General features: G+C 45.0%; 2 protein-coding genes across 2 annotated transcripts in view; one reads left to right on the plus strand and one right to left on the minus strand.

Moving 5' to 3' along the window:
* The first annotated feature begins 789 nt into the window (after positions 1 to 789).
* pigw (phosphatidylinositol glycan anchor biosynthesis, class W) lies at positions 790 to 5,808 on the plus strand. Its single transcript, XM_084330369.1, has 2 exons — positions 790 to 963; positions 3,485 to 5,808. The coding sequence occupies exon 2, from the start codon at positions 3,488 to 3,490 to the stop codon at positions 4,946 to 4,948; it is 1,461 nt and encodes a 486-aa protein (XP_084186495.1). The 5' UTR covers positions 790 to 963; positions 3,485 to 3,487; the 3' UTR covers positions 4,949 to 5,808.
* A 2,754-nt stretch (positions 5,809 to 8,562) lies between these two features.
* Positions 8,563 to 17,116, minus strand: part of mapk8ip3 (mitogen-activated protein kinase 8 interacting protein 3) — a gene marked incomplete at its 5' end in the record, with an annotated part of 121,418 nt that continues 112,864 nt past the window's right edge. Inside the window, 4 exons of the mRNA XM_084330694.1 lie at positions 8,563 to 8,736; positions 10,375 to 10,521; positions 12,701 to 12,877; positions 15,485 to 15,523. Coding sequence (XP_084186820.1) covers positions 8,591 to 8,736; positions 10,375 to 10,521; positions 12,701 to 12,877; positions 15,485 to 15,523 — 509 coding nt within the window. The 3' untranslated portion in view covers positions 8,563 to 8,590. The remainder of the gene's footprint in view (positions 8,737 to 10,374; positions 10,522 to 12,700; positions 12,878 to 15,484; positions 15,524 to 17,116) is intronic.

Raw genomic sequence — 17,116 nt, forward strand, 5'->3', positions numbered from 1 at the left:
TCAGTGAATACCACAACCACTACACCAGAGGAAGCTCAACAAATCATGTTAAACCCAGATTCGGCTCAAACAAGGGACTAAACACGTTTCGCAATTATGCCACAACAATGTGGAACGCCCTACCCAAAGCTGTAAAGGAATGTGAATCCCTGCCCACATTCAAAACCGCTCTTAAAGAGCACCTACGGGAGGCTGCAATTCGAAACTGGCCACCGTAAATGCCCAAAACCCCCACCACCTCCTAATAGACAGTCTCCTCCCGATATATTCCCTCCCCGCCGTATGTATATTTCTCTCCCACCCACCCACCCCCTCCTAATGTACAGTCCCCTCCCCATCATATGTATATACTCTGTCAGGATCTAGGGGTAACAGTACTGTATATTTGAATACCGTTTATGTCACAAATGTATCAGTACTAAATACCTATATGTCCCTATGCCATAAATGTCATGTATGTTGTGTATGTCATAAATGTCTATATGAATTGAAAATGGGGGACCCTGATGGAAACAAGACAAACGTCTTTCTCGGGTCTGCATCCCCTTAACAATTGTATGTATTGAGCCGTACTGTATTGTACCCATTCTGCAATCTGTTAAATAAAGTTTTCATTCATTCATTCATTCATACGGTAATCCATCTGATCCACACTCTATTTCAGTAGGTGGCGGTAATGCACCAACACGTTAGTGCCAACCGCCAATAAAAACCAGAAGAAGAACAAGAAGAAATATTCCGACCGGAAGTCCACACGCTTCTGCTGCGACTGACAGACGGAGACGAAAGTTGAATGCGGAAGTGTTTGCTGCCGACTCTGCGCGTTTGAAAACAGTCTGTGGTGTGATTGAAGATTGTGTGAAATCCATTCATTAATCACGTCGTCTGTGATCTCCAGTGATGTAAACCAGCTACTGTACAGTATCTCCTGTTATTCCGGTGCCCCTCGCTTCTCACCCGACGGTAAGTAGCTGCAGTGATTATGTGATGACGAGCTGGACCGTGTTAGTGTTGCAGGTCTGGGTTGCCCTGTCTGTATATAATCCACTTTATCTACCAGCATATAGCCGCAATTCGCATTATTCACATCACCTGTGAATGAATCACCTGTTTCATTCATGCATTCACCTAGATCGCATGTTAATGAGCCGATTACTAATTATATAATTAATTTCCATGCATTTCAATTCCCATTTTCAATTCATAGTGACATATATGACATACAGAGCGAGACCGTACTGTTATATCTAGACATTTATGACATACCAGATCTACAAATAATAATTAATATATAATAATAATAATAATTGTGTGTATTGAGCTGTACTGTACCCATTCTGCAATCTGTTCATTAAAGTTTTCAATCAATTCAATCATATACAGTACTACGATATGACGGTGAAGTGAATAGCAGCTCAAACTCTTATATAGGTGTATGCTCTTAACTACTGTTATATCTTGTAAATGTAATGCTAGTGGAAACTCTTCAAACATCCAGTCAAAAATGACAGTATGGCAATATATATTCATTACATTTGTTAGCTGCTGAGGAGTATAGCATGATCCAAACTCACTAGTGTTTGATATTTGGATGGTGGACACTCTACCATCCAACTATCAAAACACTATTTCCAGAGGGGTGGCGCAGTGGGCAAGGCGCTCACCACTAACGCAGGATATGCTGGGTTCGAGCCCAGCTCTCTGCGTTGCTTCTGGCTTGGCTGGTCGTTCATACTAATACAATTGGCAGTATTAGGGGGTGGGAAAGTCGGTGGGTGGGGATCGGACGTTGTGGACAGCGACTCCTACAGGTCGGTTGGTGCGCCTGTACAGCAGAATCAGGAATTATCGGGGGCAGCGTGAGCCTCCCACACGTTACTCCTCGCCACTGAGAGATTGCGCTGTGCTGGTGAAAAGATGCAACGGCTGCCTCCTCGGGTACCGGAGGGGACACGTGATGCAAGGCTTGGTCCACATTGCAGCCGGCCAGTGGGAGGCATGGTCTAGCAACGTTCGAGACAGGGGAGGGAAGAATTGGATAATAAAAAAATAGAAAAATTGAAAAATGGGGAGAAAAAGTAGACAAAAAAAAACTATTTCCTAAGTTACTTTTGGGACTAGTCGGGCTGTACAGTGTAGGCCTCAGCTAGCCTGGCCTACATCTGATATTCTATCCTGCCCCGAACATACACCTGGCCGCTCTTGTACTGTACGTACAGTATGTGTCTGCATTCTGCGTTTTAACAGCTTTGTCCCAAGAGCAGTCTATGCTCTGAATAACCTGTAGATGGCAGCAGAGATGTGCGGATGTTAGCCAACTTTGTATGCTTTTCTTTTATTGTTTTATATATCATTGTATAATACTGTTATATATAACTGTATTCTGTCTTATTTTGTTATATAGCACACGTAGGCCTATGAGAGCTGTGAAAAATAATTTAAGATAAGATATTCCTATTGATATCACACTCTGATCTAAGCTTTAAGTCACACTCAATAAAGTGACAAAAACATCACCTGAAAACCTGATCCATGCCTTTATCTCAAGCCGACTTGACTCCTGTAATGCATGTAACTAACTGCAGCTAGGCTGTTAACTAGAACCAAGAGGAGAGACCACATTAGTCCAGTGTTAGCTAATCTGCAGCTAGGCTACTAACTAGAACCAAGAGGAGAGACAACATCAGTCCAGTGTTAGCTACTCTGCAGCTAGGCTATTCCCTAGAACCAAGAGGAGAGACCACATCAGTCCTCTGCTGTGCATCAGACCATAACTGCCTCTTTGAACTGCTGCGGTCAGGCAAGCGCTACCGGAGTCTCGTGACCAGTACAGAGAGACTCCGAAGGAGCTTCGCCTTCTATCCCCACAGGCCATCAGGATGCTCAATGACTCTATGCATATGCACTCTAGTATCAACCCATCCATCTACACTCATTGCGCACACATCCACATCCATTGCACACACACACTCACTTTAAACAAACACTAACCTTAACACTCACTTTAGACACTTTAACACTACATCATATTTATCTATTTATTAAAGAGATTTGCACTACATCCATACCTCATTTGCATCTTGCCTTTAATTTGTTTTTGTACCTCATTGTCTGCATTTTTACTTCATTGTACTTAGGTTGTACTATATTGTATAGTGTTATTCCTCTTTTACTTACTTTTTTTTACTGTATGAAGCACATTCTCTGGCTCATACAGAACCATCATTTCACTGTAATGTACATGTACATTTCCTCATCTAGTCTGCAGGGTTTAGTGGTTAAGAGACAGTTCCTCATCTAGTCTGTGCAGGGTTTAGTGGTTAAGAGACATTTCCTCATCTAGTCTGCAGGGTTTAGTGGTTAAGAGACAGTTCCTCATCTAGTCCGTGCAGGGTTCCTCATTTGAAGACAAAAGATGACACAACAATCTCTGTTTGTCTGTCTATGTATTGAATGAACTTATAACAAAAACGTCCTTTCGCAGACGATGGAGCAGCGGGAGTTGAAAGAGGCCTTCGTCAGCAACCTGACCGGGACCAGCCTGGAGGAGGTGGCTCTGGGCACCTTCCTGGCCCCGCTGTGCCTCATCAACAGGGGACTGCTGCTGATCCTGTACCATCGGGGCAGCGGGACCCTTCCGCTGCCGTGTCCGTACGTCACTCACCTCCTTCTGGACTTCGCCACCGTCGTCCTGCCCCTCGTCCTGTCCTGCACCCTGCTGAGTGACGTCCTCCTGCAGGTCATCCTGGGCCTGGCGTTGGTCTCTGCGGCTGCTCTGTTCCCCATCTACCGCGGCGGCGAGGGTTTCCTCCGGGGCCACGTTCAGTCCGACGGACAGGTGCCCTGCGTGACCATCTTCCGAGTGCTGGTCAACGTGAAGACGGCCATCAGCATCCTGGCCGTGGACTTCAGCGTCTTCCCGAGGCGCTACGCCAAAACTGAAACCTACGGGACGGGCGTCATGGATTTCGGTGTCGGAGCATACGTCTTCGCGAACGCTCTGGTCTGCCCCGAGGCGAGGAGGAAGGGCGAGGAGGGGTCTAAGATGAACCACGTCGCCAAACAGCTGCTGGCCGTCTGGCCGCTGGTCGCCCTCGGCATGGTCCGACTCCTGAGTGTCAAGATGACGGGCTACCACGAGCACGTCACGGAGTACGGCGTCCACTGGAACTTCTTCTTCACGCTCGCCATCGTCCGAGTGGTGGCCTCCGTGCTGCTGGCCGTGTGTCCGGTCGGTCGCTCGTGGCTCTTGGCCCTCCTGATCGGCGGCCTGTACCAGTGTGCTCTGGAGACGACCGGCCTCAAGTCCTTCCTCAGCCACAACGACGACAGGACCAGGGACTTCCTCTACGCCAACAAGGAGGGCATCTTCTCCGTCTTGGGCTACATCGCCATCTACATGGCGGGAGTTCAAGTGGGACTCTACGTGATGCAACCAAGAACGCGAGTGAGAGACTGGGCCAGGGTGATGGGCAAGCTCCTGGTGGGAAGCTGCGTTCTGTACTCCGCCTTGTACACGTGCCAGGCGACCCTGGAGCCCGTGTCGCGCCGCATGGCCAACCTGCCGTTCTGCCTCTGGACCGTGGCTCAGTCCCTGTTCTTCTTGGCCTGCCTCGGCACGGCCGATCTGGCGCTGGTCTATTGCAAACGAGTGTCCGGCTGTAACGGTGTGTCGTCTTCGTGGAACCCCCCCAGTAAGAAGGACGATTCTTTCACGGACAAAAAGAGACGCCAGATGGAAGGACTTTGTCTCATTCAAGCGGTCAGCCGGAACCAGCTGCTGTTCTTCATGCTCGCCAACGTAATGACGGGCTTGACCAACGTGCTGGTGAACACGGTCAGCAGCAGCGACTGCTTCTCTATGTGCGTTTTGATCTCCTACATGTTCGTGAATTGTTGTGTGATTTATGTTCTACATCTTTGTGGAGTTACTGTCAAATTCTGGTAAGTTTTTCTTCTGCAGGGCTTTGGGCATTTTGTTTTCAACTTTTTTTTGGTGGGGTTGAGTGAGTTAAAGACACTGGAACTCAGTTTAATGTTTAATAACATGGGAAGTATGAATATAATATAATAGAAACCAGAAAATGGCACTCCTAGCATGTTGTGTATAAAGAGGATGTTGGGGGCGGGACTTGACTTGAACGCTAACCAAACAGCAGCAAGATGAACAGTGATGTTGATGTTAATCTTCACTATATTGCTAAGGACCAGTGGGAATATATAATGGGAGACAGGACGTGGTTATTTCAGTCAGTCAGGGTGGGTTGGTAACCTTATGCTGTTGTTTTCCCAGTAATGGAGAAAGAATGGAATTGTGATATTAAAATACAATGTTTGTCTAGTTCTTTGGCATATGTTGTAGCTGTACAAATGATGCCTAAAGGGAAACAAGACATTGAAGTCATTGATTCATGCTGCCTGTAATCATACGATAATGTAATTTTATTCTGTACATTCTACGCAATTTATTTTTCTTAATAAAAATATGGCCCAGGACCAGTGGCTAATCGGAAACTAACACTTTGGTAAATTTGGTTGAACACATTATGTTCTACTACTTTATATACAGTCTGGTACAGGAAGTTGACATAAATGCATATGATTTATTAGCTAAACTTGTAAGGTGAGAAGAGAAGACGAGTGGTGTGTTGAAGCAATAATCTGCACATACTCCCGAACTTAATGAATAGAAGAATTACACATTGTCACTTGAATGTATTTATAAGAGGAAAAAAGGAGGGTTTTGTCAACACCTGCTTTAATGGAACACTATTATGCTACTGTGTGAATTGCATTGAAATGATTAAAAACGGAACACTAAAATCTGATCCTGAAACAATGTTTAACATGCATCTGATTCTGACACGCTCACACACATACACGCACAAAGCTTGAGACGACGTTTCAGCGCACAAATATGTTTAATATTTAAATATGTTTAATATTTAATCCACACAGATAAGAGATCAACGCATGAGTTCCATACTGAACAATGGGGGGGGGTGGCATGGGAGGGGGGGGGGGTTCAGGGTGTCTGGAGATTTACAATATCTCTGTACACATAGTGTCAGAATGACGTCACACCGCGTCATTCGCCAGCCTTTTCTCTCGGCCCGTCTGCCCTACGACCACCCAGCCGCGTGGGGGGGGGGGGCATGTGAGCCAATGGGCTCCTCAGGCTTCATCCTCAACACTTTGGTATCAACACTCCTCCCCCCCCCCCTCTTTGTACGGTGTCGTCACTTCCTCCCCAGCAGTTCCTGCTGGGTCATGTTTTGGCCAAACCGACGGTCATCCCATCCGTCCGTCGCGCGAGTTAACCAGCCACGGATGTTTGAAACGGGATCGTTATCATTTAGGCCTAAAAGTAGGTTTATTTATTTCGAGGGTAGAAAAAGAAGCCAATATGACGTTCCCTCGTATATCAACATGGCATGACGGAATATTCCCCACAGAAACACTTCCGGTATTTTGAGCTCATGGGAGATCGGGGGGAAAGGGAGCAACGTAGCTGCAGCCACTTACGTCAAGGATTCCCCCCTGCGCGGTTCCCCCTCCCCCTCACGAGCTCCATGTAACGCGGAAGTGCAGTGGCCCCCTCCCCCTCACGAGCTCCATGTAACGCGGAAGTGCAGTGGCCCCCTCCCCCTCACGAGCTCCATGTAACGCGGAAGTGCAGTGGTCTATTGACTCTTGTCATCCGGTCTATCTGGGGGGTTTGGTGGTGAAACCAGTAGCTCGTTTGTCATGTCCTCAAAATATACAATGACCATTGAAGGCTCGGTAACTTAACGTGGGAAGCCTGTGTCTATAGTGGTATACAATAAACAGTACTTATATAACTAACACATTGTGAGTATTGTAATTGTACATAAACAAGTATAATGCTTTATAACAATGCTCAGGTCATAATGCTTTTTCATAATGACTTATACCATGTATCATAACGCTTTATAAGCCCATAGTGTATTATTACCATAGGTCACTCATAATACATTAATCATTGAAATTATACCATATAATGACTATAAGTCACTAAGTAAACAAAGTTATTTGTTGTTCACTTCAGTGGCTTGTAATCCTATTTAAATGACCTAAGATTATACACTGAGCTTGGCCGGTAATAAGTCATTATCAAATGCTTTACAACATAATGTGTTATATAAAACCTGTCGAGTCATGAAATATAGAATTGTATTATAACTGTCCATATAAGTATGATTGTTGTAATGCATCATAAACACAGCCTTCATAACAAAATGTGTGTTGCTGACCTTTCCTCTTCACTCCATCTCACTGGTGTTTCAGTCACAATGACTGCCATCTTGTTCAGACCTGTTGTTCAAATCTGCCTGGCAACTAAACCAGCAAGACATCCCCGCGTTCCATCCAATCAATCAACCAACGAGCCGCCCCGAAACGTGTTCCAAATATTCACCACCAAATCAGAGTCGTCCTTTTTCATTCCCACTGGCCAATCAGGTTCTGTATCCGGCGGAAGGGGGGGGTCTACTTAGGAATTATTCATAGCATAAATAGATATGGACTGAAACGGCTGGTGCCAGGAAATTAGGACACTGTATTTCTGGCAAATATACATCAGGGTCGTGGTACAACTGATGCATGATGGGAAAGGGGGGGGGGGGGCAGAAATGGAGGCAGAGGAATGACGTTTGGGGCAAACAGTATGCAGGACATTCTGAGGTAAATACAGGAGATGCAGTGTTTTTCCTACTAGGTAAATACAAGATGGCTACAGGGGAGGGAGGTAGTTATTATGGGATGGAGAGAATGGCAGGCTAAAAGGTTAACTGGATCAAGGGAAGGTACTTACAAGGCAATAAAGATAGTTACAAGGTGTTTTAGGAGGTGGAATAGTTACAAGGTGTTTAAGGAGGTGACGGTTGTAGGAGGTGGCAGGGTTTGAGGAGGTGAGGGGGGGGCAGGGTTTGAGGCGGGGGGGGGGGGGGGGGGGGGCAGGAGGAATAGTTAACAGGTAGATACAAAGAGAGTGGGAGGGGATAATTTCAGAGCCATAAGGAAACCTTTACATGAGCAGAGATAAATACAAGGTTTGAAAGAGAGGGACTTGTTTAAAGGACCATATCAGTGCTTTTGACACATGGGTTCCAAGTCATTCTTGCTTTGATACAAAAACTGAGAAGCCCCTTTTTTTCCTAATCTTTTACTGTTATTCAATTGTTATTGAAGTAATTTTCTGCCATAAACTTAATTTTTTTTATGCTGCTTTATTGTGCCCTAATAAAGTGTCTACAAAGAAGATATCACAATGACAAAACCTTTCAGTGACACATAAGATGTTAACGTGGCATTCTAGTCCAATGTGACTTTCTTCAGTCTGTAGTGTTCAGAATCAGGACACATCTTCAGATACACTGGAAGCCAGTCGGTGGTGAATTGGCAGAAAATTTGTTTTCAATAACGCTAAAAAGGCGTAAACGGCTACATTGATTTTCATATCAAGGTAAGAACGACTTGGGACCCACATCACCGGTCCTTTAAAGGAGACGCGCGGGGCGGGGGGGGGACCCAGGCGGGCGCGGGGCGGGGGGGGACCCAGGCGGGCGCGTCACTCCGGGACGTAAGACACCTGCCACACGATGATGTGGCTCCGCTCTGCTTTGCACAGGGCCGGTTTCATCTGCTGCGGTGGCGTTCCTTCTGCCGCCACTCCTCCAGCCTCTCCTTCCTCCGTCTCGTCGTCCTCCCCGTCACCTGAGACACGCAGGGGGGACAGCAGAGAGAGCGGTCAGTCTCTGTCCTCCAGAACACTGGACTTGAAACGGGACGATGAGGTTAAAGTGCAGACTTTCCGCTTCAAGTCGAGGGTTTGAACAGGAAGTAGACTTAAGGAAAAACGCCAACATGTTTCAACCAGCTGGTCGTCAGGGCAGAACAAGGTGCTTACGGGGTTAACGAAGTATGGATTTAAGAGCTCCAGCAGAATTGCCTAATTATATACTCTTACTCTAAAGCCACTTTTCAAACAAAACTTTTTGGTTATATTGAATATAATAATACACCCCGTTAACTCATTTGTTTTTGTTTAAGCTTTGAAAATGCCTCCAAAACCCGCTAAACCACAGAGTACATCTCAGTCGGTTACCCGTAGGTAGTGTGATAGTAAAGGGTTAACCTTCTGTAGTGTGGCAGTGAAAGGGTTAACCTCATGCACTGACGACGTCGCCATCTCGGAGGAGAACGTTGAACATCTTGTCAAAGGTGCTTATTATGGGGTCAACCTTCATTTATACAAGACACATCATCACCCAGTAGAGGGCGATCACGTCTCATTACCAAGTGATCTATCTATAAATCAGTATAAGTCAGCCAGTCTGACACTGTCATGACACTGAATAAAACAAGTATATATACAAAATATACAAAAACAAGAATATAAGGGTCAGGCAGTCAATCAATCAGCCATAACACTGAATAAAACAAGTATATATATAAAAATATACAAAAACAAAAGTATAAGAGACAGTCAGTCAGTGCCACAATAAAGACTTTAAATTAAGTAGTCGTGCCACAATAAATACTTTTTCAATTATGTGTGTATGTGTAACTAGGAGGTATATGAGGACTGTGTGTAACTAGGAGGTATATGAGGACTGTGTGTAACTAGGAGGGATATGAGGACTGTGTGTAACTAGGAGGGATATGAGGACTGTGTGTAACTAGGAGGGATATGAGGACTGTGTGTATGTAACTAGGAGGGATATGAGGACTGTGTGTATGTAACTAGGAGGGATATGATGACTGTGTGTAACTAGGAGGGATATGAGGACTGTGTGTAACTAGGAGGGATATGAGGACTGTGTAACTAGGAGGGATATGAGGACTGTGTGTATGTAACTAGGAGGGATATGAGGACTGTGTGTAACTAGGAGGGATATGAGGACTGTGTGTATGTAACTAGGAGGGATATGAGGACTGTGTGTAACTAGGAGGGATATGAGGACTGTGTGTAACTAGCAGGTATATGAGGTCTGTGTGTAACTAGGAGGGATATGAGGACTGTGTGTAACTAGCAGGTATATGAGGACTGTGTGTAACTAGGAGGGATATGAGGACTGTTCTGTTAGGTCAATGTGCTCCTCACCTATGTTATGATAGGTTAATGAGCTCCTCATCTATGTTATGATAGGTTAATGAGCTCCTCACCTATGTTATGATAGGTTAATGAGCTCCTCACCTATGTTATGATAGGTTAATGTGCTCCGCACCTATGTTATGATAGGTTAATGTGCTCCTCACCTATGTTATGATAGGTTAATGTGCTCCTCACCTATGTTATGATAGGTTAATGTGCTCCTCACCTATGTTATGATAGGTTAATGTGCTCCTCACCTATGCGGAAGTCGATGTAACCCTCTCCTCCACTCAGCACCAGCACGTTCTGAACACTCTGGGCCTCGGCCTCCGGGGGCGCTGTGGAGCCCTGCCCCTCCGACGGACTGTCCAGCACGCTGCCGTTCAGGGTGGCCAGGACATTGCCTGTCGCACAGAAGAAGAAGAAAACAAACACAGAGGTTTAGAAGAAGACGTGGCAGTGACTCACACGTCTGGTATAGTTTGGCTCTAGTCAGTGGCTTTAACCCCCCCAAAAAAAACATAAAAACAGATGGATGCCTGTTTGAACCCCCAAAAACACCCATAAAAACAGAAGGGATGCCTGTTTGAACCCCCAAAAAAAAACATAAAAACAGAGGGATGCCTGTTTGAACCCCAAAAAAAACCATAAAAACAGAGGGAGGCCTGTTTGAACCCCCAAAACCCCCCATAAAAACAGAGGGATGCCTGTTTGAACCCCCAAAAAAACCCATAAAAACAGAGGGATGCCTGTTTGAACCCCCAAAACCCCCATAAAAACAGAGGGAGGCCTGTTTGAACCCCCAAAACCCCCATAAAAACAGAGGGAGGCCTGTTTGAATCCCCAAAAACCCCCATAAAAACAGAGGGATGCCTGTTTGAACCCCCAAAACACCCATAAAAACAGAGGGATGCCTGTTTGGACCCCCCAAAAAAACCCATAAAAACAGAGGGATGCCTGTTTGAACCCCCCAAAAACACCCATGAAAACAGAGGGATGCCTGCTTGAACCCCCCAAAAACACCCATAAAAACAGAGGGATGCCTGCTTGAACCCCCCAAAAACACCCATAAAAACAGAGGGATGCCTGTTTGAACCCCCCAAAAACACCCTATGGTCAGAACAGTGGCCAAACATCTAGTGACATTATAAATGGGCCCAATTCTATTTCCTGTTGCAGTGTTTATTTATTATTTATTACAATAGCTGACAGGAAATACACTTTAGCACAATCTGTTCCCCTAGCAACTGTCTGGACAGGTCTCTAGAGGTGGTCTGGTACTGGCCTGGTAGTCTCTCTAGAGGTGGTCTGGTACTGACCTGGTAGTCTCTCTAGATGTGGTCTGGTACTGACCTGGTAGTCTCTAGAGGTGGTCTGGTACTGACCTGGTAGTCTCTAGAGGTGGTCTGGTACTGACCTGGTAGTCTCTAGAGGTGGTCTGGTACTGACCTGGTAGTCTCTAGAGGTGGTCTGGTACTGACCTGGTAGTCTCTTTAGAGGTGGTCTGGTACTGACCTGGTAGTCTCTAGAGGTGGTCTGGTACTGACCTGGTAGTCTCTAGAGGTGGTCTGGTACTGACCTGGTAGTCTCTAGAGGTGGTCTGGTACTGACCTGGTAGTCTCTCTAGAGGTGGTCTGGTACTGACCTGGTAGTCTCTCTAGATGTGGTCTGGTACTGACCTGGTAGTCTCTAGAGGTGGTCTGGTACTGACCTGGTAGTCTCTAGAGGTGGTCTGGTACTGACCTGGTAGTCTCTAGAGGTGGTCTGGTACTGACCTGGTAGTCTCTCTAGAGGTGGTCTGGTACTGACCTGGTAGTCTCTCTAGAGGTGGTCTGGTACTGACCTGGTAGTCTCTAGAGGTGGTCTGGTACTGACCTGGTAGTCTCTAGAGGTGGTCTGGTACTGACCTGGTAGTCTCTCTAGAGGTGGTCTGGTACTGACCTGGTAGTCTCTCTAGAGGTGGTCTGGTACTGACCTGGTAGTCTCTCTAGAGGTGGTCTGGTACTGACCTGGTAGTCTCTCTAGAGGTGGTCTGGTACTGACCTGGTAGTCTCTCTAGAGGTGGTCTGGTACTGACCTGGTAGTCTCTCTAGAGGTGGTCTGGTACTGACCTGGTAGTCTCTCTAGAGGTGGTCTGGTACTGACCTGGTAGTCTCTCTAGAGGTGGTCTGGTACTGACCTGGTAGTCTCTCTAGAGGTGGTCTGGTACTGACCTGGTAGTCTCTAGAGGTGGTCTGGTACTGACCTGGTAGTCTCTCTAGAGGTGGTCTGGTACTGACCTGGTAGTCTCTCTAGAGGTGGTCTGGTACTGACCTGGTAGTCTCTCTAGAGGTGGTCTGGTACTGACCTGGTAGTCTCTCTAGAGGTGGTCTGGTACTGACCTGGTAGTCTCTAGAGGTGGTCTGGTACTGACCTGGTAGTCTCTCTAGAGGTGGTCTGGTACTGACCTGGTAGTCTCTCTAGAGGTGGTCTGGTACTGACCTGGTAGTCTCTCTAGAGGTGGTCTGGTACTGACCTGGTAGTCTCTCTAGAGGTGATCTGGTACTGACCTGGTAGTCTCTCTAGAGGTGATCTGGTACTGACCCGGTACGGAGACGAAGAACTTGACGGCGTCGCGGTGGCCATGGAAACAGAGCTGTGCTTGCGCCATGGAGCAGTAGGGGATGAAGCTGCCGCTACTCTTCTCCGCGCTGTCGTCGGCGTAGACGTGGATTACGCCCCCGGACGAGCCCCCGGACGACGTGGGAGACACCTTGTTGGCTGGTGGAGAGCGAGAGCGGGTCAGGAGTCAAGAGAATGTGACGCACACAAAAAACAATCAACCAATCGTTGCGGGTTTACATCAGACAAGCCGGCCAATCGAGAGACGTGGTATAGGCTTGAAGAATGATGACCGTTTCCACATCTGAATAGCAACTAAACTGCAAACAAACCTAATATTTCAAACAGAGGATGAAAATCAAATTGCTAGCATGCAGTGGAGAATACATGCAAGGCCATGCAGGACAACACTAAATGATGACCAACGGCATCAATTCCAATGATACATAATGACAATGAGGTAAAGACATTGTACCGTATATTGTTTTGTGTACAGTATAATACTAGTTGCTATAGAGACAACAATTGATAACGTGCAGAGAGCCCTTTGGACATGGAACCTTCAGCTAGTGTTCACACTATGAGAGGCTAGACTAGAGTCCCCTTGGCTCCCTTGAAGGCCGATGTCTCCGTCCCTGATAAAGTGTCCTTGAGCAAGCAATTTCTGGGTTGATACCATTTGTTACACAGATTTGGTGCAAGACTTTACCAGACCGCTCAGGAACTGATGAACAAGGTCAGAAATCACTCCAAAATACCACATTATTGTAGCTATGGAAGCCATACAACCTCTTATTGTTACCTATGGAAGCCATATGTCCCCTTATTGTTACCTATGGAAGCCATACAACCTCTTATTGTTACCTATGGAAGCCATACAACCCCTTATTGTTACCTATGGAAGCCATACAACCTCTTATTGTTATCTATGGAAGCCATACGACCTCTTATTGTTATCTATGGAAGCCATACGACCTCTTATTGTTATCTATGGAAGCCATACGACCTCGTATTGTTACCTATGGAAGCCATATGTCCCCTTATTGTTACCTATGGAAGCCATACAACCTCTTATTGTTACCTATGGAAGCCATATGTCCCCTTATTGTTACCTATGGAAGCCATACAACCTCTTATTGTTACCTATGGAAGCCATACGACCTCTTATTGTACCTATGGAAGCCATACAACCTCGTATTGTACCTATAGAAGCCATACGTCCCATTATTGTTACCTATGGAAGCCATACAACCTCTTATTGTACCTATGGAAGCCATACAACCTCTTATTGTACCTATGGAAGCCATACAACCTCTTATTGTACCTATGGAAGCCATACAACCTCTTATTGTTACCTATGGAAGCCATACGACCCCTTATTGTTACCTATGGAAGCCATACAACCCCTTATTGTTACCTATGGAAGCCATACGTCCCATTATTGTTACCTATGGAAGCCATAAAACCTCTTATTGTTACCTATGGAAGCCATACAACCTTATTGTTACCTATGGAAGCCATACGTCCCATTATTGTTACCTATGGAAGCCATACAACCTTATTGTTACCTATGGAAGCCATACGTCCCATTATTGTTACCTATGGAAGCCATACGACCTCTTATTGTTACCTATGGAAGCCATATGTCCCCTTATTGTTACCTATGGAAGCCATACGTCCCCTTATTGTTACCTATGGAAGCTGGGAACTAACACTAGCTGCCGACAGCTGGGAACTAACCCAGGTCAAAAAATATATACTTAGGTATATTTGATTAACGTATACTTTTTATGTATTCAGAACGTATGAATTTAAACCACTTATGTTGTACTTAGTGTGTTAAAAGTTGTACTTCACATGTATTTACTTTTGATGTATTTTTGGTTGCTTTTGCTCATCAAAATAGTACACTTTTAATTACTACTTAGATTACTTAGATTACAGGATATTCATGACTATCAAACTAAACATGAGCACATAAGAGGTACCAAAAATACATTGTAAGTATACTCTCAGAAAAGTACATTATGGGTAGAAATATACATTAAACACACTAAATATACAAAAATATATACTTTCAGTATGGAAAAATACATGTTTGACCTGCGGAGCGAATGTAACTGTAACAGCTTCATTACAACACGTTCTCATTACAACACGTTCTCATTACAACACGTTCTCATAGCAACACGTTCTCATTACAACACGTTCTCATAGCAACACGTTCTCATTACAACACGTTCTCATAGCAACACGTTCTCATTACAACACGTTCTCATAGCAACACGTTCTCATAGCAACACGTTCTCATTACAACACGTTCTCATAGCAACACGTTCTCATCGCAACATCTCCAACACATTCTCAAGATTTAGTCCTGCATGTATCAACAAATGCGCATGTTGGTGTGAATTTATGTGTGCCATTATTACTACCAACTGTAATAATTGTGGAATATTACTATAATGAGCTGTATGTGTACCAAGCATCACACTGTAATGTACCTGTACTTTATACGTGACAATAAACTACTACTACGTTCTCCTGGTTGCTGTGTTTGTTTTGGACTTTTGCAGATCTATACAATACGTAAATATATTACTTATGGCTATAACATAATGTACATTATGTCCTTTTTCCCTGTGAATAGTCACCTAGCACGCATGAAAATAGGACCAACCATTTCTATTGTCATTATTGTTATTGTTATTGTTATTATTAGTATTGTCCTGAGAACCCAGGGAACCAAGGAATGCTCCCACTTACCCCTCAGACCCAGGAGCTGGCCCCGATGCAGAACTACCGCTGGAGGGAGAGGAGAGAGGAGGAGAGGGGGGGAGAGAGGAGGAGAGAGGAGGAGAGAGGGGGAGAGAGGAGGAGAGAGGGGGAGAGAGGAGGAGAGAGGAGGAGAGAGGGGGAGAGCAACAGTAATAGTCAGGACCAAGAAGGAGGTGAAGATGTTTAACACATTCCTGGCCAACCACGTATATATACGTTATTGGGAGCCAGCGGTTGACGGCCAAAAACATTTGTTTTTCCTTTTATTCGATTTGAATACCCTATTCAATGTCAGGGAGCTGTATTTTGCCTGGAAAAGGCATATTGGGACTCCGAAAGTGCAGTACCGGCCAGTTTTTGGGACCCCCGATTCATTATGCTGTGGTGGGTTATGTCGTGGGCCAAATGGACATATGATCTACCAGATGGCAATCAAATAATTGGAATATTCTTTTTGGAATTCCACCGGCCACAGGTAAGGACAATTTAACGTCAATTTCAGCTTGACCGTGCAATGATTTCATAGCCATCGCCCTGATCAGCATATGTTGTGGTAATAACGAATGCCGTTATTGGCAATAAATTAATCAGAAACGACCCCCCCGCCCTTTCATGCATTCATGATGAAACATAATACCTATCATATGCATTTGATTTTTTAATTGTAGCGTGTGTAGGGACAAAACGCCAATGGATTTGGTATAATACACATTGCGGCTTATAAATAGCCTCACAGGAATTAGCCCCGATCATTCCGAAATAACACTCATATTCACCACGGTATAAAACGGGAACATATGGATGGATTTTTCTTTTCTTTTTTGCATCTTGAACGGAAGGTTCTTACTGTCAAATGACCATGATATTGTATCCATAGCTATAATATAAAATATAGATTTAGCTCTACAAACAACGTGACGCACAGTGGAAGTGTGTAATGGAAAGCTGGCGTAGCTATAGCTAGTTGGTGAATTCAAATGACCGTGAATGTGTTAAGGAACGAAGGAAGAAGAGAAAAAGAACAAACCAAAGAGGAGGAGGGGAGGAAATGGACAGAAGCAGAGGACACAGAAAGTGTGTGTGGTTGTGCGTGTGTGTATAAGAAAGCTTCATCAGTCGGTCTCTTGTGTGTATCTTAAAGGGATATTTCACTTTTGTCAAGTTTCAGCATCATACCTAACCTCTTACGTAAGGTCATCTACAAGTTTCAGCATCATACCTCTTACGTAAGGTCATCTACAAGTTTCAGCATCATACCTCTTACATAAGGTCATCTACAAGTTTCAGCATCATACCTCTTACATAAGGTCATCTACAAGTTTCAGCATCATACCTCTTACATAAGGTCATCTACAAGTTTCAGCATCATACCTCTTACGTAAGGTCATCTACAAGTTTCAACAGTCATACCTCTTACGTAAGGTCATCTACAAGTTTCAGCATCATATCTCTTACGTAAGGTCATCTACAAGTTTCAGCATCATACCTCTTACGTAAGGTCATCTACAAGTTTCAGCATCATACCTCTTACGTAAGGTCATCTACAAGTTTCAGCATCATACCTCTTACGTAAGGTCATCTACAAGTTTCAGCATCATATCTCTTACGTAAGGTCATCTA

The sequence above is a fragment of the Notolepis coatsorum genome (assembly GCF_963971535.1).
Source record: "Notolepis coatsorum genome assembly, chromosome: 15".
NCBI classification, from domain to species: Eukaryota; Metazoa; Chordata; class Actinopteri; order Aulopiformes; family Paralepididae; genus Notolepis; species Notolepis coatsorum.

Excerpts from the sequence above, each read along its gene's own strand:
- pigw (XM_084330369.1), top strand. The coding sequence starts at position 3,488 with ATGGAGCAGCGGGAGTTGAAAGAGGCCTTCGTCAGCAACCTGACCGGG.